The following is a 22,059-nucleotide window of genomic DNA, read 5'->3' on the forward strand; positions in this document are numbered from 1 at the left end:
TAATTTCTCCATATAGAATTGGTGTAATTTATTCAGGTTTGTGGTCAAAATTTAGGATTATTATAGGAGGGTTTTTATGGCTGTTCCAACTCATTACTTTGCTGCCCGTAGGCCACTGTGCAACAACTTTGTTGATATTTTTGTCATTGGCTATTTGATAATCCCTTTCTGTAAATATTTTAGATTAATTTCTCAGATCTTCTACTTGAAAAATGCACCAGTGTCTGTCTCCTGTAACAAAACAAACCCAAACAAATTGTGTTACCATTCCCATCCTTCCCAGTAGGGCTGGTGTCCTCAGACTTCCAGGTTTCCCTTAATTATATCAATGTAAAAATAGCTGATAATTTTTCTTTTTTTCGCTAATTGGATCACTTGGGATTCTCCAAACATTACGGTATTTGGTGATGAATGCATTAAGATATTTCTGTTCCGCTTTAGGTAGGCTTTCAGTGCAGTGCAGGATCAGCTTGCCAGAAGCATACATGCAATCATAATTTTTTATTTTCAAATATAAGTAAGCCTTGTAATTTCTTTGGGTTATAGTTTAACATATAGAAAAGAAAGGCACATCTCTGTGGATAAATTCCCCAAATATTATCTGCTTGTAACTGCTAAAAAAAATTATGTTGGATTTTCTGATATGATAAGAGTGGAGGATGTTAACCTCTAGTAGTTATATTAATGTTTTACATGTACAAACAATGCAGAGACATAATCTAATTGAATGTTGGAGAAAAGAAGCTCAATGATTCAGTTTGTCAGCTTCCTGAAATAAATAGAAGGACATCTGGAGCTTAGGCTTCAAGTTTTATTTGAAGGAGTTATTCAACATGCATAAGACCAGCTTCAGAGGTACATGTTTCATTGTCATACAGCAAACAGGAGATAGTGTTTTTGTGACACAGCTCTCTGTGCTATGCTTTAGCTTTTCACTACAACATCATCAATTATTAAACCCAGAAAGCTTTCCCAGGGCCGATCGGGGGTCATATTTTAAGTCTGGTATGTAGTTGTCACTGGACGCTCACTGCCCTCATGATGTTGGTGTGACCGGACCCTGGGATCCAGCCCGTCACCACGATCACCATGTCACCCGTCTTAAAGAATCCTCTTGCTTTCCCTGCATGGAGCATAGAGAAAACTGTAAGAGTAACACATTATTCAAATACAGGGATGGAGAAAAACGCACTGACCTATTTCCATGCCAAAGTTGACCCTGTTGTCAACATCATCAGCCCAGATAGGAGCAGGAAGAGGGTGGAAAAGAGCAGGAAATACTCCTCTTAACAGCTGCGACTGACGGGCCACCTGTGGAAAATAAAATAGCCATTTGAGGTCAACTTTGATATGTTTTACTTCCAGTTACTGGATTTACAATTCATTTAAAGAAACTTCACACCCATTTAAAACAAAATACTCTAATATCCTGTATTCCTGAGGTCATCACAAAACAATTTTGTGGGATAAGTTCAGCATTAAGTTATTTTTGTGTATGAAAAATGTAAATAATTCAAACCACAATGCTTTGTCTCTGTGATTTTAACTTCTCACATTATTCTTTTTGACAGCTTCCCTTTCATTGCAGATTTTTTCTGTTTAAGTTCCCTGTTTGGGAGGAATGAACTATGGTACTACGGTCTAGCAGAGCATGTTTTCTTTCAGTTCTCTAAGTTTAGCTCACTCTTTTCTCCAAAGATTGCTTCTTAAATCTTCTCTTTCACATCCACGCTATGAATATTTACAACAGAATGTGATAGTAAAATAATGAGTGTATCACATATTACTCAGTGTGTTTATAAACAGATGACTCATCAATTATGCTGTAATTCAAAACAAATGCACAACTATTTATCTGAGAGTTTTGAACTGAACTCTACCTGAGGGCTTCTGGTGACGGCAATGATTGGGCAGCGAGGCCGGTACCTAGACAGAAGATGTGCAGACCTGCAAAAAAGGTGGATGCAAGGACAGAAAGAAATTTGTCACTAATAAAAAAGGTTTTCTTTTTTGTTGGTGATATGAATTTTTCCTTGCTATGGAGAGAGAAACATTTCACCTTATAATGTATTATCTAAAATCATGCAGTTTATATATTCTAATACAAAATACATAAAGGCCCTTAGTTATCAAGTGATTGTCAGAATGTGGTGTTGTTGGAGTAGGAACCAAATGCAGAGAGAAGGTGATTCAAATGATATTTTGAAAAGAATCAGTTGCAGGGGTGTGAGAACTAAATAAAGTCACAAAACAGACATGAATGCAGACGGGGGGGGAAAATGCATGCAAAATATGAAAAAAGGTGGGAAAAACAATAGAATCAAGAAAATTGAGAAAAGAACAGAGCTTATATAAGGGAAGGGTAAAAAAAATGGAAAGTAAACCAGCTGTGGCAGAGGGAGGCCAGAGCTGCTAAAGGAGGAGGCCTAAATAACCAGAGCAAAAACAGCAACAAGAAACCACATGAAAAATATCTATGCAAACACCCTATTAAACCTATAAGGAAGACACCTAACAGCAGATAAGCATGGGGTTTCATAAAGCTGGACAGATGGAACCAGTATTCAAAGCCAGACAGTCAGTAGGAAAGTTCAAAAAGTTTATTTAACTAAAAAGCTGTGGATCTGCGGATCGCAGCGGCTGCAGGAGGGGCGGGGCACAACCCATCACTGGCACTCTGGTTTAACAGTTCAGTCCATCCTCTCAGAGGAAAGCAGGATCCAGCCAATGGAGTACAAAACGAGATCCGGCGCTGAGCTGTCCAGAGCTTACTGATGCAGCAGCTCCAATGAGCAGGCAGGAAACCGATTCCAGTCAGGGATACGGATCAAACAGAACAGGAATCTGCAGCCCGATCAGGGGTTCGGATCCACACAAGGAACAGACACAGGAATCCAAGGTGCTTGAAGGCAGGTTCAGAGTTCCATGGGTCGAGCCACGAGCTCAGACAGAAACATACAGATGCAGAGAGGCAGAATCCAAAAGAAGTCCAAAGATGGTTCAGACAAACAGGCCAGATGCTGAGAAGCTCTCATCACTGAGTAATGAATAAACTTGTCTGAAGATACCGGCTTGTGAATAATCTCCTCACTGGAAGAGGGACATGAACCTTGGACTAACTAAAACTAACTAAACAAACATACAGGCATGAAACATGAAACAAACAGAAAACAATGATCTGGCCCAATAGCTGGGCTGAACCGTATATATAGCAGAGGGAGCAGGTGAATAAGATGAACAACAATTAGAAAGCGGTACGGGAATGGCAGGTGAATGAAATGAGTAATTAAGGTCAGCATCAGGGCAGATCATGACAGGGGGGAAATTAACTAAAGGAATCAATACCATAGGAACCTGCTAAACAGAAAAAAAAGAGAAAAGAGAAGCATCAAAATACACACAAAAATAAACACACACCTATCGATAATGGGAATGGGTTTAGTTTATCATCAGCAATTTTTCATCATGTGTCTCAATTATCACTACAGGAGCCGAAAAATCTACCTGCAAACCTTCAATGGATCACTCTCCGCTCATGACGCTTTGATCTGCTGTCTGTTTTAAAGGCTGATGATGAATCACTTCCTCAATACTTTTGAATCAAACGTTCCTTTTTTCTTTGGTGCATAATAGTGAGTTAAAGTTTCGATGGTCGAGTATTGTCCTATTTACTGATTCCTTCTTTTTGTGTGTTTTTTTTATTCAGTTAATGTTACAGGTCACCATTTCTAAGCAATGTGAAGAAATAATTGCAGAAACTACCGTACTGATAACTGTCAACACATTTCTTTTTTTAGAACTTGAATAATTTTATTTCCAGTCTTCTGAATATACAATTTTTTAGTATGAACGGCCAGTTTAAAGGCCATCCCAAAAGTATCTTAATCAGTTTTAAGCCAAGGCCTGTACTACAGTGTTCCAGAGGAGGGCATGATCATTGTACTGCTGTAAAACCAAAGTGGGCTAAGGCACTGGATGTCAAATTAAATGCTTGTCCTCCACCTTCAAGATTTGTCTACAGAGTCAACAGGTCTGCTGACGATGCTGTCAACTTGGCCCTTCACTACATTCTCCAGCACCTGGATTCCACAGGTACCTACCCCAGGATGTATTTGTGGATTTCAGCTCTGCCTTCAATACAATAATCCCAGCTCTGCTTCAGGAGAAGCTCTCCCATCTGAGTTTGCCTGACTCAGACTTCCTGTCGGACAGGAAGCAGCTTCAGAAGCTGGGAAAACGTGTCTCTGACTCACAGCTCATCAGCACTGGTTCCCCCCTGGGTTGTGTTCTTTCTCCTCTGCTCTTCTCCCTGTACACCAACAGCTGCACCTCCGGTCATCAGTCTATCAAGCTTCTGAAGTTCGCAGATGACACCACTCTCATCTGACTTATCTCTAATGGGGACAAGTGCATGCGGGAGGTTGACCATCTGGCGACCTGGTGCAGGGAGAACAACCTGGAGCTCAACGCTCTAAAAACAGTGGAGATGGTTGTTGGACTTCAGGATGAACTCAGCCCCAGCAAGCCCCATCATCATCTGAGACTCCACGATTGACACTGTGGAGTCTTTCTACTTCTTGGGAACTATAATCTAACAGGACCTAAAGTAGGAGCTGAACATCAACTCCCACACCAAGACAGCCCAGCAAATGATGTACCTGTCAAGGACAATGATGGTGTACTTCTACTCCTCCATCATTGAATCCTTCCTCACCTCCTCCATCACCATCTGGTACACTGGTGCCACCGCAGATTACAAGGGCAGACTGCAGCGTGTGATCAGGTCTGCAGAGAAGGTGATTGGCTACAATCGTACATCTCTCCAGGATCTGCACACCGCAGGAAAGATTGGGGCTGATCTCTCTCATGTTTTCTGGAATGATAGCGACTTCTTCTTGTACCACTGTTTGAAGAAGGTGTCTTCCAGAAACTGGCAGTAAGCCTGGGAGTTGATCTTGACTCCATCATTAACCCGAAAAGGTTCCACAAGCTCATCTTTGATGATACCAGCCCATACCAGTACCCCACCTCCACCATGCTGGCGTCTGAGTCGATAAGGAACTTGCTGCCCTTTACTGATCCAGCCTGGTGCCTATCCATCTGGGCCATCAAGACTCACTCTCATTTCATCAGACCAAAACACCTTGAAGAAATCAGTCTTCAGATATTTCTTGGCCCAATCTTGACGTTTTGTCCTGTGTGTCTTGTTCAAAGGTGGCCTTTTTTCATCTTTTCTTACCTTGGCCAGGTCCCTAAGAATTGAGCACCTTGTGCTTCTTGGCACTCCAGACATGTTGCAGCTCTGAAATATGGCACAACTGGTGGCTAATGGCTTCCTGGCAGCTTCACGCTTGATGCTTCTTAATTCATGGGGAGTTATTTTGATTCTTCTTTTTTCAACATGCTTCTTACGCCCCTGTTGGCTATTTACCCTGAACCGCTTGATTGTACAATTTCCAAACTGCTGCACCCCTCTAAAAGACATCTGACAATTTTTTACTTTTCAGAGTCTGTCAAATCTCTTTTCTGACCCATTTTGCCAAAGGAAAGGAAGTTGCCTAATAATAAAGCATATATAAAAGGTGTTGATGTCATTAGGCCACACCCCTTCTCATTACAGAGATGCACACCACCTGATTTACTTAATTGGTAATTGGCTTTCAAGCCTATACAGCTTGGAGTAGGACAACATGTATGAAAAGTATGATGTGGTCAAAATACAAATTTTCTTAATAATTCTGCACATAGTGTATCAATGCTACAAGCTGGGCTCCTGTCTTGGAATATACTGCCTATGTAAGTTAAGAGATGACACACCGTCATTGGCCCGGTCATGTGACCTGGATGAACGTAGCTTTATGGCCGCAGGCTCTCATATAGTTAAGGAGCTAAGGCAGGAGAAAAATTGTCTGTTTTCTTTCATTATATTGAATGTCTTGTCTCTGCAGTGGGTTTTATAGGTTTCTGTTTTTTACACTCATAAGCAATGTTATGCTCTTTGATGATACCACACCAAAAAATTATCAGTCCACTTAATATGTTTTACATTGCAAAGTAGTAGAAATGAAAAGGAGTTGAGGTAGCACTGAATACTGTGCTACCACACTGAACATTATACCACCGAGATGGCCCTAGCTTCAAGTACTAGCCTGTACTCCAGGTTTGTATGGGTTTTCTGTGGGTTCTCTGCATCAAACCCACAAAATTTCACTTTTAGCTTATTTGGTCTCAATGCCCTTAATTTAGATTTTAACTGTGTATGTTTATGTCCTGTGTTTCCCTGTGATAACCTGTCAACCTTTCTGGTGGAGTGTAGACCTACCTCACCTCTCCCCTATTGTCTGCTGGAGACCAGCAGATCAATGATCTGAAGTCAGATCCTGGCTATTTAGGTTACAGTTATTATAGGAATCTTCTGCTATACACAGAGTGAAGGTAATAAAAGAAAATAGAAAGTAAGCTTATATTTACAGAGTTGTAAAGAAAACCTTATATGCATGTTGATTGATTGTTTACCTGCCACTGGTGGTGAGGACTATAATTGCCCCAGCACAGCATTTAAAGGATGATTCTACAGCTCCAATTGCAGTGACTTCTGTGGGGTCAGAGGACAGAGGGGTGAGCCGACGCAGCTCCTCGAACAGCTGGTGGTGGTAGATGGCAGCCTCAGCTTCCCTGCAGATCTGACATAAAATAAGGATGAACAGCAAACCGAAAAGAAACAAGTATTATTAGGGGTTTGAATTCAAATGTAACAAAATTGACCATATTTGCACACATACAGAGTGCATCATTCCAACTGCCTCTACAGGAAAGAGTCCCTTGGCGGTCTCCCCAGATAACATCACACAGTCGGCTCCGTCGAGCACAGCGTTGGCCACGTCACTGCTCTCTGCTCGGGTCGGGCGCGGGTGAGAAACCATGCTTTCCAGCATCTAAAAATACAAAAATAACATCCATTTCACACCTTTAAAGGGACTAAATCACTGCATAAATCTAAGGCCTTTTGACCTTTAAACCTAAATGTTTTTCAAAAATAAAAAAGAATGAAGAGATAATGTAAAATAATCAAGAGAGAAAGTGAAGGCTTTGTAGATGGATAGTACAACAGTGAAGGGGAACTAAAAAAAAAATCAATGAAGCAGAAACAGCTAAATATGAATTACCAAGATCATTGTTAGCGAATGGGACACTGAACAATGTATGAGTCGATAAGAGAGGCAGGCAGTTGGCAAATAAGTTAGCTGGTAGGATCGCCTAAGAGAGAGTGGGTATTTTATACAGTTAGAGAGCTGCAGATAATGCTGATTAGTGTGTTGGTGTGTGGGTGCTGTTTCTGTGCTCAGGTCTCGAGTAGCAACCTGCTATAATGCCGTCACTGCGAGTCAAGAGCAGCAGCATAAACAAGATGCAGCACAATGACTCAACATGGCTGCAGGAGTGTGCAAGCATGTGTGGTTCTGACAGGGCTTCTGTGAGAAATTACATATGGGTGTTTTATCCTGGAGTGAGTGGTTAATCAGCATCTTTAGGTTCTTATTGTGGGTTTACATAGACTTATTTGACATTAGACTAGCTAAACATGCAGTTACAAGTCAACATTTTTACCACTTCAGCATCATTTCACAAGACTACAAGTGTGCTCTAACCTGTGTGGCACAAATGACTGGCTTTCCTGCAGAGTTGCAGCGCCCAATCATCATCTTCTGGGCAATGAAGACCTTCTCAGCAGGGATCTCAATCCCCAGGTCGCCCCTAGCAACCATTACACCATCACTCTCAGCCAGGATCTCCTCAAAGCTGACACAAAATTAGAAGCAATTAGGAGTTGCATATTTTAAAACACTATCAAATAAAATATTTTTAAATGTAACCTTAACTATTTAATTTTGTTTTGTGAATTAAATATTAAAAAAGATAATCAGATCCTTAAACTAAATAGAAAAATAATCAAACTCAATAATTGTTTATGTTTAAACATTAAAAATACAATTCAAAATCAGGAAAAGAGAAATTATTATCTTAGATTTATTCAGTTTTGACAAAAAAAAAGATTTCTCAGTCTATTTACAAAAAAGATTATAGGCTACTTATTTGATTTTATTTTTTTTAAACTTAATTCTACATACCAGTCTACAACACCAGTGAACCAATAAAAATAAAATTCATTTCTAAAAATAAAATGAATAATAGTAGATGACTTCACAAAATCCAGAATCAAGTAAAATAACAAAAAAAAAAGGATCTTCATTAGGTTAAGACATACGAAAACTATGAAGACTAAGTTAATTAGTATTAGTAAAATTTGAGGTTGTTTGACATTTAGATATATATGTGAATTTATTAATTCAAACTAAATGAAAACCATTCTGAGGGGAAAAGTGGCGATGACGTTTCAGGACAGATCCTGCTACACACACTCATCATTTTGTGAAATTAAATTTTCAGGATCCAATCTGTAAAAATCACTTAAATATTAACCTGGTGTTTAATACTGTTAGCAGCCAGCGAGCAGCTTCAGAGGAGCATCAGATGAGTAATGGAGGCAGAGGAGCTGGAACATAAACTGTGTCTGATATTTTATATTGTAGCAATAACTTACAAAGACAACCACAGCGCTCGCTCATCAAACGTGTCTAGTTCATAGCTGACAAATGATCCTGGCTTCCAGGTGGCGGTCTGAAGGAGGGGCCAGACCACCAGCAACTTTAGATTTATGAGAGTTGTCAAAATCTAATTATGGGATATGCTGCCTGCAGATTCTGCAGGGCTGAAAAGTGTTGCCTACTAACATTTTTATTCTGGAGCTTATTTCCAAAAACTCACTTCTGAACCCCTTGTCTGCTCTCCACCTTGCTGATCACTTTGATATGTCGACCATGAGCCCCCAGAGCCCGTCTAACGTCCTTCACATCCTGGGCTGAACGGATGAAGCTAGCGAACACAATGTCAACACCGTGGGAGACACCGAACTTCAGGTCAGCCTCGTCCTGCTCGCTGACCGCCTGCAGGCCTATCAGGTCGCAGCTGGGCAGATTGACACCTTTACGGCTGCAGAGGACTCCACCGGCCTCCACCACTGTATCCACCCACTCAGAGCCTGCAGGGGGAGGGATGCACCATTATATGGAGTGTATAGAAGAACATTAACACATATTGTTAACTAAGAAGATGGAGAGGCTGGAGGCCAATAAATATCAGTAACATATAGTTATATTCTGAATATACAACCACCAAAACTTAAAAAAAAAACATCATAAAAGTCAGATTCTTACAAAGCTTATATTTTCTGCATGCATTTGGATTGTGTAACCTATGAAAGTATGCTTATTACCTATTTCCAATACCCTGAGTGCAAGTAGGCCATCATCGATGTAAATCCTTTTTCCCTTTTCCAGAACTTTAGGCAAGTTCGGATAGTCCACCCAGATTACCTTCCCGTCTGTCTTGTCTTTGTCACTCTCTGCAGTCACCACTCGCACATGGCTGCCCTTCACCAGCTCCACCTCTTCCTCCACTTTCTAAACCACAGATATAAAAAAACAAACACAAAGACACGCTGTCAGGAAGAGACACACTGAAATAAGAAGAGCTTTCTGGCAATACATTTGTCCTTGTAAACCTACAGATGAAAGAGAGTTATCCAAAGCCTCTGGATGATAAAAAGCAAAATGAAAGCTCCACTTTTCGGTAAAACTAATATTTTTCTGAGTGTCATCATGGTGTCACTTGTAATATTTGTTCCACAGAATCTGCATTTAGATTGAGTTGACGCCTGCTTTTATCGAGCTCACACCCTGTCAGGAACATGTCTTTAGAATGAGTGATTTAAAAGCTGCCATGCTCTGATAAAACTTGCTTTACAATATGATGCGAGTGGCACTGACTCACAAAGCTCCAGGAGCAAAAACAACCCTTTAGAGGTACATCCATATAATTCCTGTCAAAGCTGTTTGTATCTTCAATGACATAGAAAACGGCGTTAAACTGAATCTTCAGCAACATTAATATTGAAAACTACTTTATAAATATGTGATTGATATGGATGTATGGTTGTGCCATGACAAAACAAATAAACAGGCAAAGTCTTCTTAGGCTGTCCACCAACTGGCTGGTAAAATCTCATGTAGGTTTTATACTGCCGCTTTTTTAATTTCCTGTGCTGCTGTGCTAACACTACCTAAATAACATGCAGACATTCCCATTTTTAAACGTGTTGTTCCTCATCTTATCTTCCCTTTATCATTTTCTTTTGAGGATGAATACAACCCTCTCAACGGATGTTTGTTTAAAGTTACTGTTGTTTAAAATTGCTGTTTCTTTTAGCAACTACAAGAGTATGAGTCCCAGCAAAACTACTACTAAAGTATTAAGCAGTGAACTTGGCCATTCGGTGTTTTTACTAAATATTGCTAATGACTTTTTCAAGCATATATATGGAGTCAGAGGTAAGCATTTTAATGTTTCATCTCTTCATTTTTTCAAGCATCTTTTAATGTGTAAAAGGAGAGGGAGACATACCAATTCAAGTTTTTAATTTGTTTTTCACATTGCAGCCACAAACTGATGCTTCTGCTTAAATGAATTTAAAAAAAACAATAAATGAGTCTTCCAAAGAAGTGTCATGCCATAAGCTTTTATATAAACTTTGAGCATTGGTGGAAAAATGCAAAATGCTTTTCTCCGCTCTCCAAACCCTGCATAACCCTCCCACAGAGACAAATCACAGGGAAGTGACACCCTTCTGGCTTTGCTTAGCATGAACGTATTGCAATCCTCACACACACCGTCTTCACCCATGGGACCCCAGAGAGACCACATCAGGAGAAAAAAAAATCCTAAGTGGGATTCACTGCAGGCCAGACTTAAGTTAAGTGGAACTGCTGCCTAATCCCAGAACTATATTGCTCTAAATCAGATCGTTAGCAATATTTATCTCTGAATTTACAGGAGTAACTTGGAGGTATGAGACTGATGAACCATGGGCATCTAAAAGGACACATTTAGCCTCCTGGCTAGACCATCCGGCTACAGATGTGTTTTTCATGAATTCTGATCATATCATGTGTTTACTGTTGTCTAAGGCAGGCTAATCATCTTTAATAGAATTGATTACTCCAAAGGTCTTCCTAAAAATTCAGTCAGACAGCTACAGCTGATCCAAAATGTTGCTGCCCACATGCTCACTAGGGGAGTGTTGGCCTAGTGGTTAGAGCAGTGTGCTTGTGCTCTGTGAAGGTTCCAAGTACCCGCTTCGATCCCCACAGCTTGCACTCTGGGTTCCTGAGCAAGACTCCTAACCCCACACTGCTCCCCGATCGACCCACAATGGCAGCCATCTGCTCCCCAAGGTGATGGGTTAAATGCAGAGGTAAATCTCTCCAGTGTGAGATCAATAAAGGTCAATTATTATTATTACTAACACTAAGAATGTGGAGAACATCAGCCCAATCCTCACACTGGCTGTCTGTATCTCAGAAAATGTTAGTCTATAAATTACTGAAGCTGAAATACATGTCAAACTTGTTGTTAGTGGAACAACAGGCCTTTTTGTTTAGATCTACTCATCAAACCCAGAACCAAAAAGGCAGAAGCGACGTTTAGTTCTTATGCTTCACTAATCTGGAACAAATTCCAGAAAAGGTTACAAGTGCTGAAAACTTAAGTTGGCTTTAAATAAAAATAAAATTACATTTGTTTGGAGTAGCCTTTGACTGTGCTGCCATAAAATCCTAATACAGTAGGTATGTATTTTGAAGCTGAAACCTAATAGATTGCAAAAACTATAGGGAAAATAAATACTGTACCTGCGTAAGCAATGTGCACGTTGTTCAAACACTAAGCACAAAAAAAGAAACACAAAAGGAAGCAAAGGGAAAAGCAATAAGTGGAGTTTAATGTTTGGGGGAAACTTTCAGTGATTTACGAGACACAAGAAGTGGGAATCACTTGTCGTGCAGTGCGGTTTGTAAGCTAATTAAGCCATGAAGACTCTGCTAACACCTTTGAGGTATTTGTTCAGCACTAAAACACAAACAACAACACAATACAATGATGATGAAAATACAAAGCAGCTCACACCTACAGTTGTTTTTTTTTAATCAGAAATGAAAACCTGGAAAAAAAACACAATTATGTTCAGCACAAAGGAATTGATGTTTTCTGCACCTCTTTGTTAACAGTGTTTGTTTGACAGAGAAGCACGATAGACTCACCCCTTTAACCAATCCAGTGCGGATCTCAGGGCCTTTCGTATCCAAAGCGATGGCCACGGGTCGATAGTACAAAGGGTCAGAGGTTATGGTTTCCACCGCCTCCCTGATGTTTTTAATGGTCTGGCTGTGGTACTGAAAAGAAGAGAATGAGAGTAATTCATGAGTGAGTGAAATCCAGAATCACAGAGAGTGGGTGAGGTGAGAAGGAGAGCGTTTTTCATTTAACTGGACATACTTCATGGGATCCATGAGAGAAATTTAGGCGAGCAATATTCATCCCCGCTTTGACCATCTCCTGGAGCCTGGGAATGGATCGAGAGACAGGACCTGTGGGAAAGAAAAACTGATTAAAGAAAATAAGATAATCAGATAATTAAGGCAACATGGTAATCATCAATCAAATTAAACTGACTTTTTAATATAGTTTATTAGACCCTCAGATGGATGGATGGATGGATGGATGGATGGATGGATGGATGGATAGATGGATAGATGGATAGATGGATAGATAGATAGATAGATAGATAGATAGATAGATAGATAGATAGATAGATAGATAGATAGATAGATAGATAGATAGATAGATAGATAGATAGATAGATAGATAGATAGATAGATAGATAGATAGATAGATAGATAGATAGATAGATAGATAGATAGATAGATAGATAGAAAGGTAGATCATTACTGTTTTATCCTTTATCTTGCCCATTTTCCCTCAGTTGCTCAGTTACCTGTTTCCACAGATTTTATTCTCTCCTTTTTGGACATTTTTGTTGACAACGTGGTTTGTTCATTTCTGCTCCTTTCATAAGTCAGGCTGTCCTAATAAATATTCCCCTCTCTCCTTCCTGATTTTGGGTCCACCACACCTTAACAACTTTAAAAGTACAGTATAAGCACTTATTTACTAGAGTTGTATCACCTCTAAATTTAAAAACATTTTCAAAGATTCAAAGACTAAATTTTAATTCAATTTTTTTTGTTTCCTTATCGAAAAGCATCGCTTTAATATGACTCTATGCTATGTTACTCAGTAATAAGGTATGAATCTAACACTTCTGTTCTAGTTAAGTGCTCACATAGGTTTTCTCTGGTTTCTCTGTTATCCTCCCACAGTTCAAACACAACCTTGTCACAGTAAATAAGAACTCTAAATTAGCTGTGGGTGTGAATAACTGTCTGTGCTTTTTCTTTAGCTGCTGTGACTTTATGATTGTTTAAAGCAGAACTTTAGTCTTTAACTGTTTGGATCTCTTATTCTAACAGGACGGTTTCAGGAAGGTTCAGGAGTGGAGTCACACCTTGACCATGACTCTTATCTCTGGATAAGTTTACCTAAATTTGCACATTCACCCCGATTTCCCCTGTCATCTAATCCCTCATCAACTACCGTAAGTACTTCACCCCTGCCTATTTTCTTCTGCTCCACTTTCTAGATTTTCATTATAAATTTCTCTGGTTAAGCTTGTTCTTCTCAATTCAACTATATTTAGTTGAAATTAAAAATATTAGAACTGAAGCCAGATAACCTATAATTCTGCACACTGCCTTTATTTTCATTTCTTTTTGTTTTGTTTTTATATTTCCTGGCTTCAGGCATGCAAAGGATATGATTAGAGAACTTCTAACTCATATTGTGTTGGAAAGTTATAATATAAACCTTTTTAACTGTAGACATTTCTTATTCATAAATGAACTTTTCACTCAAAACTGTAAAGAAAACAACAAACCCCATGTCTAACTCACTCAGTTTCAAACAGCCAAATAAATCACATTTATTTAATTACAGCCCTGATTCATTCAGAAACAAATCTGTCCAATTCAATTTTCTTCTTTATTGATCTCATTTTTCATCCCTTGCCTTCATTCAACCACTCTCTCCAATTCCTCCCTGTACTCCAGTAGGGGAAGGTCCTAATTTGAGGATTATCATGACTGATTAAAGCTGTATACTTCACAATGAGGAGGCACAGTTTTGGTTGTTTTAGATTTAATTTCTGGCCTAGGCAGATAGCAAGCGCTTCCACAGACTTTCTTTATCATTCACTGTTGATGCCCTCCTTACATATGTGGAATTTAATAATGTCCCATCTCCACCCCTGGACCCTAATTGGGCTATGTGTTGCTTTTGTACTATCTGTAAGATAACTAAACCTAACCCTATGTAAATGGAGGATGCACTGTCTGTAATTAACCTAAAGTATTTTAGGGTCTGATTTACCAGACTAAAATTTTTAGACAAGGATATTTATACTTTGTGCTTTTAAGTAATCTACCAGGACGTTTGTAGTAATAAGTTACCATATATCTACAATATCTACTTGTTTGTTGTTGTTGCTTTTTTCTATTCTTGGTTTCTGTCCTTACTTCAAATATGACCTCTGTCTGCCCCTTTTACACAGTTAAAGTTTTTATAAGCAAAATGCAATTCAAGTCTGGCAGTGATGCAGTGATCATAGGCGTTAAAGTTATATTAATCTCTGACATGTAATGCTTTATCTAAACCATTGCTCCTTCCTAAATACAACTTGAAGACTTGTTTAAAGAAAGACCAGATTGAGTATGTTTTAATGTTAATTTTCAGGCCGAAACAGAAACTTTGTTTTCTTTAGAATCTTGCAAAGGATATTGAGGTAAATCAATATGGCAGGATGTTGATTGACTAGCAAAACTTTATCCAGATGTATTGGTTTCCAAACATTTATGCATTGGCACACTGACATTCTAATAGGTTGAGGCAAGTTTTGAAGCCTGTCTCAACTATTTGATTTATTCCTCTTGTTAAAACATCTAACTGTGTCCAGGGTTCAACCAGACAGCTTTAAATTTGAAGGTAAGTTCAGTCATTTTTAATTAAACCTCCATCTGTACACTTCTTGCATTGCACAATGCTACTGCCAGACAATCAAATCTACCACCTACTTGCATAACTGTAAAGACAGTGTTCGTCATACTGGACAATATCTTGTCAGCTTGCAATGATAAAGATTACGTTGAATGTTAGATTAACATTCCGAATGTTGGAATTGAGCAAATCTATTATGTTTCTATAAATTAATTCACCTTTAGACCATATTTCCTGTTGTATACCACTGTAATTTTTAATTATGATGATAAGAAAATGAGGCTAGATTTGGTAATTAAATGTTTTTTCTATATCTGATGATACAGAAATAAAATTACTACCATAAAATAAACCTTCATCAGAGAGTAAATTTGCCTTTTTATTGTTCTTCTCATTTTCTGAGCACATGAATGATTTTAGAAATGAAGATTAAACTGGCAGGGCCAGAAAACAAACTTTAAAAATCCAACCCCTCCCTCTGAGCTGGTTATGACACCCACCGATGGTGCAGATTATGCTGGTGTTGCGGGCTGTGATTGGCTCCTGATCGATGTCCAGCAGGCAGAGATGCTCCAGGAAGGTGTCAGCCATGCTGGCATCCAGCTGCTGGCGCTGAATGAAAGAGTCCGGCATTGTCATCACATCTGAGTAGCGCCTGATGACAGCTGAAATAACAGGAAGAACATTGTTAGTGGGGACGTTAATCGCGAAACTCTGCTGCCAAACCTAGCTGTGAAAATTAACGAAGGGTAAAATATAACAGCTCTATCAGTGATTACTAAGAATGATACATTTCTCATTTTCAGTCAGACGCTGGCCTGACATTAACAACCACCTGCAGGGACACTCAGGATCACATGCTGACATTCAGCTGTGTTTATAGCAGGTAACAATAGGAGCATCACAGTGCTCTGCAGACGTTCTTTGAAAATTGAGAATACTTTGGTAATTAGCAGGGGGAGAAAGTCATTCAAAGCAGAATTTTTTCTCTACTAAAGGTTTTTACAACATCTTTATCAGTTGCAAATAAATGTTTACCTCTTCAACTGAGCAAAACATCAACCGGATACTATAAAATGCTCAGAAATGATATGGTGGATTTTGCTTGAAAGAGTCTCATAAACATGGTGATCAAACTCAAACTTTCAGATACAGTAGTTCACTCTAAAAGTAAAATCATGGCTTAAGGTGTTGGCACCCCTGTAAATAAAATATTCTGCCAAAAATTCATTGTAATTACAGGTTTTGTTCTGCACATGTTTTCTTTCCTTTTATTTGTTTTGTAAAAACTTTAAAAGTAGAGGAAAAGGCTTAGTTTAACACACATCTTTGAGTTCTCTCAGTATCTCTGCTATGGAGGTTTGTTAGTTGGTCAGCAAGATTACAGAAAAATTCATGGACGAATTGTTCTGAAATTTATGGACGAATTGTTCTGAAATTTTTAACATAGGTGTGTCTGTGCCTGACTTAGACCCAGACCAAATTTTAGTGGCACTCTGGGTCCCAATATGGAGGCAGGTATTACTTTAAAGGATTCCTTAATGAGATAGAGAAATGAGCTGCTTTATTACGATTTTAAAAAGAAGCCATTTATTTTGACATACCCAATTTTTGAGTTTTGCTTAAACCATTTCAAATTTGTCTTTTTTTCTACATCTTTTGTGATCAATAGAAAAAGTAGGTTGCAAAGATCCTGCAAGAATCTATACAATAAATCTATCCCACCAAATATTTTTCAATTATATTGAAGTTTTTGTCTTAATATAATCAAACATGACAAGGCTTAAATTGTGTGAATACTTGTGCACATTTATGCACATTATTTCAAGGCTCACAGTTACTAATCAGGTCAGGGTAATCTGACCATTCTAATAAGATAACTCTATGCACATAAACTTTAAAGAGAAGCACTTGCATCATATGGGTTCAAATTCTTCCATTCAAAGGATCCACTTTTTGTGGTGATAATTTGATGTTGGGGAACCAGCTTTGCAACAAGCTAAAACGCATCAAAATATGTTTTAAAGTGGCTCAAAATATATATTTTTTCCTATGTGAATAACTGCTTTATTGTTGAAAGTGCAGCAAAACCATTTGTATTCATAGTCACTCATGGTTTCCTTCAACAGCGAGGCTCGATTCTCATTTTTCCTTCAGCAGGACCTGTTTTCTGTTTTCTTGAAGAATAACCACTGGCAACCTTGCCGGGTGCCATTCATTCATTCAACTCCATCTTTTCCTAATAAAACAACGATATAATGCTGGGAAGTGAGAAATTACCCAAGATTTGATCAGCTGAAGTCTTTTATATTTAATTATTACTCGCTTTTAATTGTATTTAGTATAGTATTAATATTGTTGTAATAGTGAGAATGTATCACAGACATGTATAATAGCAAAAAAGACAGTTCCAGGCAGAAAAAAAAAAGCAAATAGATAATACAGGTTTGGCATGTCAGAAAAGCGGCAGGGAGAAGCATAAGCTTATTTAACCCCTTCTCCCTTGTCTGATATCATAATATCTACATAAGGAACCTCCATGTTCAGTCCTTATTTCAAATTATTTGTTTCCAGACATTTTTTTAAGACCATCTCTTGTTATTTTATGAACAAAAATTGTGGCAGAAACCAGTAAGCGTGTGATTTCAGAAGTTAAAGGTCAACCAGAAGCCCTTTTCAAAGTAAAAGTTTCATGGTGCTAAGTGAAGGGTTAGGGAATAAAAGAGCAGAGGGACGTTTTGTGCTTCTAAAAACACTAAGGGAAGATAGGAATTATTTTTGCCTTTTCTTTGTTACACCATGTCAAAGTCCTCCACGTTCAAAGGACAGGCAGTCCTACACGAGGGCAAAGCCTGGCAAAACTAAAGGGGACTGCTGTCGAGGAGCATTGCAGGATAATATGAACCATCAAAGCTCCTCCATCCTGCAGGTTATGAATCTGTCACTTTTCTGTGTTTTTTCTTCCTCTCTTCGCCTCCCTGTGACCCAGTTCTGCCGCTCTGCTGCACAAATCATCACAGGTCCCACTGAGATCCTCCTCCCCTCCGACCCTTCCCCCTGCTTGTACACATGGAAACGCACGCACCTCGAAACACACACATTGATTCCTGTTCTTGGAAGGCTGGCTATAAATAAAGCACACCTTTAGGTCAAAGATAAAAGATCAACAAAAAAAGATTAACATCATGACTGACAAAGGAGGAGAACCTGTTGGTGAGAACGACCTCAGCATGCATGAAGGATTTGCTTAAATTGAAGAATAGACATTTTTGTGGCTTTAACCAGCATATAAACCGTAACACAGTGAGATGATAGATTACAGTAAAAAAAAAACTTGGCAGTAGAGTTTAACAGAACCATGATCAAGTATTCATACACCTATACCAGTTTGTCATATCATCAAAAACTTGCAGTGCACTTTACTGCATTCTTTAAACATTTTTATGTGTTTTGTAAAAGGCAACTGCAAGTTTTTAGATGTGTCTGTTGCACTTCTTCACAACATCTCTCAGTCCCAGACCAAATGCATGGAAAGGGACTGCAAATAACAATTTTATATTCTTTGTACAGTTATATTTAACTCTGGACTTTGACTAAACCAAACATAGACTGATTTAAACAGCCTTCTATGTTTTGGGTCATCGTCCTTGTGGGAGGTGAACCTCTGCCTCATTCTAGAGGCCTCTGCAACCTGTTCCTGTTGTAGAAAGACAATCCCATAGGATGATGTTGCCGCCACCGTCTTCCACTGTGAGAATAGCCTATTCGGGTAAATAATGAGTAATAGTTTTAGTTGAGAAAATTGTCTTTTGCATGTTGGACATTCTTTCCCTGTATACCTCCGGTTACAAAATGAGACATTGGATGTCTCTCTTTTAATCAATAAAGGCCAGACTTGCATAGTAAATGTGTTATGATCAGCTAAGCACATATGACCTTATTACCCCCATATTGGTATTCTTACAATGGCTGCCTGTGTTTTATTATCAGTGTTATTGTGTTTTTCTAATCTTTACATTTAACCTGAGTGATCTCTTGTTTCCACATAACTCTACAAAATCACTGAGGTCTGCCAAAAAAAAAAAACTTGTTCTGCTCAATAGAACTTCAGTTTTAGACTAAACCCTGTTGAACTTAGGGTTTTTGGTAAATGAGCAAATGTTCTAGATTATCAATACTTTTTCTGACATAACCAAATGGAATAATGCTTTGTTTGCCAAATGCTGCACAGATACTGACCGTTAAACTCCCCATTATCTTGGAGAAATGTAAAAAATTAACCAAATGTGGCCTCTCATGTTTACAAATTGTTGCTAAAGTAATATGAAGGTTGCCAATGCTGCGAATAACCAGCAGGTGAGGAAATCTTTGATCCACTTACCCATTTTCAGTAAACCATCCATCATTCAGCTCTAATCCTCTGACCCCTTTAATTTATTGCCTGTTTCTGCAGTTATTTTTATCCTTCTCCGTTCCAAAGTTGTGCACTCTTCTTTTTCAAAGTCCCAAATCACTTGTATTAGCCTCTATCTTCCAGCTTTACTATCTGACCCCGGTCTGTTCTCCCCTCTCTCTCCTCCCACTCACACTATTTGCATTTGTCCTCAGTGGGTCAATAGATGCTAAAATTGGGAACGTTTTGTGTCAACATACCCATTATGGCACCAAGTCACCAAGTAACCCTAAAGCGGTAAATTAAAAAGCTGCTGTGGGCACTTAACCTCGCTCTAAATTTGGATTTTAATACCTCATAACTACTTTTTGGTGGGCAGGTGGGGGTGGGGTGTGGGGGTGTCACAACAGGCTTTCTGGATTTGGCTGCTGACACAAATTTAACAAAGAACCTTTAGAACTTTTCTAGGAAGTAAATAGGAAAAGGGACAACATGAACGTTGTCACAGTTTTAAATTAAGTCGTTCCCCTGTTGAGATTTCCTTTTATAGAAGTGACAGGTGGTTTTGAAAGGACAGACTGAGATGTTCCAAAATGACAAAGACATTTTTTTAAGTCATAGAAAATTATCAGTTTTTATCCTACTTGAAAAACGTTATTCCAATACACCCAACCTCTATCTGACAGCAGCTGGTAACACAAAAGCTGTTCACAAGTGAGCTGCTTTTAGTTACAATGCTTTTAATCATAATGATTTACCTAGCTTCAAAGCCCAGCTTTGTTTTTGTTTCTTTTCTCTAGTTTCTCCTGCTTCCTTCCATAATCCAATAACTCGACTTTTAGGTTAACTGATCTTTCTAAATTGCCATCAGTTGTGAGTTTGGTGCGCAAATAGTCTTGTGTCCTGGGTGATTCTTTGGTGGCTTGGCTACCTGTATAGGTGAAGCTCACCCATTGCCTAAATACTGCTGCCCCTAATGACCTTACTGGACAATCTGGTTCATGGAAGGATAGATGTATTCAGTAACACCCAGGAACACCAGAGCGCCTATAAATCTTTAAGGTTTAGATTTTCTTACTGTACTAATTTAATTTTCTTTGTCAAGAAATAAATTATTTGCTAATTAAATAAGGGCTGAATTATTAAGCAAATTAATTAAAAACCTAATAGTGGATATATTTGTGTTAGACAAGTACAGATGATGGAACTTGAGGAGTTTAGGTTAAGGAGCTCCGTTTTAAGGTATGATTAAAATACTTGTAAAAGATAGATGGGCTATAATTTTTTCCCTACTTAAACAGATCTGAAAATTACTTTAATGAATTTGGTACAAATTGCATTGACCCAGGCCTTAGTTCTCTACACAGGTGTCCTGGATTTAAATCCTGTCCCAGAGACCTTTGCTATATAAAATCCCCAATTCTTTTATTTTTTTCTCTTGCTTATTGTCTAGCAGCTCTCCAAACAAAGGCCGCAACAGCATCCTGTTATATTTTAAAATATTTGTAGTATTTTTGAATCTATTTTCTATTTGCTGCAGCTGTATAACAACAATAATTACTTAAAGTGTAAAAAGAAATTTTTACACTTTAAGTAATTACATACATATAACATGTTCAGGTTTCATTATTATGTATATAATAATGAAACCTTTAAGCAAGAAAAAATATAAATATAATATATTATATAAATATAGATATAATATATATTTATAATAAATTTCTGTCAATTCTTTTCCATTATTTTTTTCAGTAGGTTTTATTTACAGTGGTAAAAACAAAATGCTCTTTAAATTAAGTTCCAAAACAACCCACAGCAGGTGAAATTAGGCCAGATTTGTGTGTAGCACATGGGAGACAAATGGTGTTTTCCACTCACAAGCACACACTCTACACATTGGTATCCATGCATGATCACGCACCGTCTCACCATGATGCAACGTGTAAATCTTTATCTCAAACAGACCTTTGCTTCTAAACTAGAAGCCTAACCTGTAGCTGAAGCACACACCTCTCCATGAGACAGAAAACCTGCACAATCTCAAAAAGGAGCAAAGGTCACTTTTACATTTGAAATTTAAGTTTCACATTTAAAGAGTCGTTTTAGATTTAATGTGAAAATGTGACTCTGGAAGACATAAAAAAATACCCTATTTGGCTTTAACAAAGTTTTAGGTGGAAAATATTACTAAAAAATCAAAAATAGACTGGTTAAGATATCTCGGAGCCATGGATCGATCATTTGAACAGAGCAAACAATCCACATTATAGACCAACCATTACAAGAAATTCATGGCATTGTTAAATCTTAAGAGCATACAAATAACCAACCTGTTGGACGCCCCAAGGAGCAGGTCAAGAGACTGAAATGTAAAAAGGAAGAGGAGTGATAAATATTAATGGGGTGTGTCAGTGGTGAATTTTAGCGCCATCTTTTGGACAGATGTTACAGCAGTTCAATCTCAGAACATTTCAAAGTAGGGAAATAATCCTTTATTTGTCTCCATTGTGGCTGAATACAAAGCATATGGATAGATCTGACCCCTCAGTTCAGATTAAAACCAGAAGTTCAACTGAGCTAAACAGCGTGAGCAAGACGCTGGA

At 38.4% G+C, this 22,059-nt stretch overlaps 1 protein-coding gene across 2 annotated transcripts; it reads right to left on the minus strand.

Annotated features, from left to right (window-relative positions):
- Nucleotides 1-797: 797 nt before the first annotated feature.
- pklr (pyruvate kinase L/R) lies at nucleotides 798-21,894 on the minus strand. Of its 2 annotated transcripts, none has more exons than XM_038284404.1 (12): nucleotides 21,787-21,894; nucleotides 15,564-15,728; nucleotides 12,451-12,542; nucleotides 12,216-12,347; nucleotides 9,335-9,521; nucleotides 8,827-9,100; nucleotides 7,650-7,800; nucleotides 6,783-6,935; nucleotides 6,517-6,683; nucleotides 1,881-1,947; nucleotides 1,197-1,311; nucleotides 798-1,123 (listed from the first exon to the last, which is right to left on the minus strand). In XM_038284404.1, the coding sequence occupies exons 2-12, from the start codon at nucleotides 15,700-15,702 to the stop codon at nucleotides 1,017-1,019; spliced, it is 1,584 nt and encodes a 527-aa protein (XP_038140332.1). In that variant the 5' UTR covers nucleotides 15,703-15,728; nucleotides 21,787-21,894; the 3' UTR covers nucleotides 798-1,016. The 2 variants fall into 2 exon arrangements, with proteins under 2 accessions (XP_038140332.1, XP_038140331.1); XM_038284403.1 differs by lacking the exon at nucleotides 21,787-21,894 and adding an exon at nucleotides 19,445-19,601.
- Nucleotides 21,895-22,059: the final 165 nt, after the last annotated feature.

The sequence above is a fragment of the Cyprinodon tularosa genome, unplaced genomic scaffold (genome assembly GCF_016077235.1).
Source record: "Cyprinodon tularosa strain WSP-4 unplaced genomic scaffold, ASM1607723v1 ctg2, whole genome shotgun sequence".
NCBI classification, from domain to species: Eukaryota; Metazoa; Chordata; class Actinopteri; order Cyprinodontiformes; family Cyprinodontidae; genus Cyprinodon; species Cyprinodon tularosa.

Excerpts from the sequence above, each read along its gene's own strand:
- pklr (XM_038284403.1), bottom strand. The coding sequence starts at position 19,469 with ATGATGGATGGTTTACTGAAAATGG. Across the intron at positions 12,348-12,450 it reads TCTCTCATGGATCCCATGAA|TACCACAGCCAGACCATTAA; the intron begins GTATGTCCAGTT and ends TCTTCTTTTCAG. Across the intron at positions 9,101-9,334 it reads ACTCAGGGTATTGGAAATAG|GCTCTGAGTGGGTGGATACA; the intron begins GTAATAAGCATA and ends CTCCCCCTGCAG.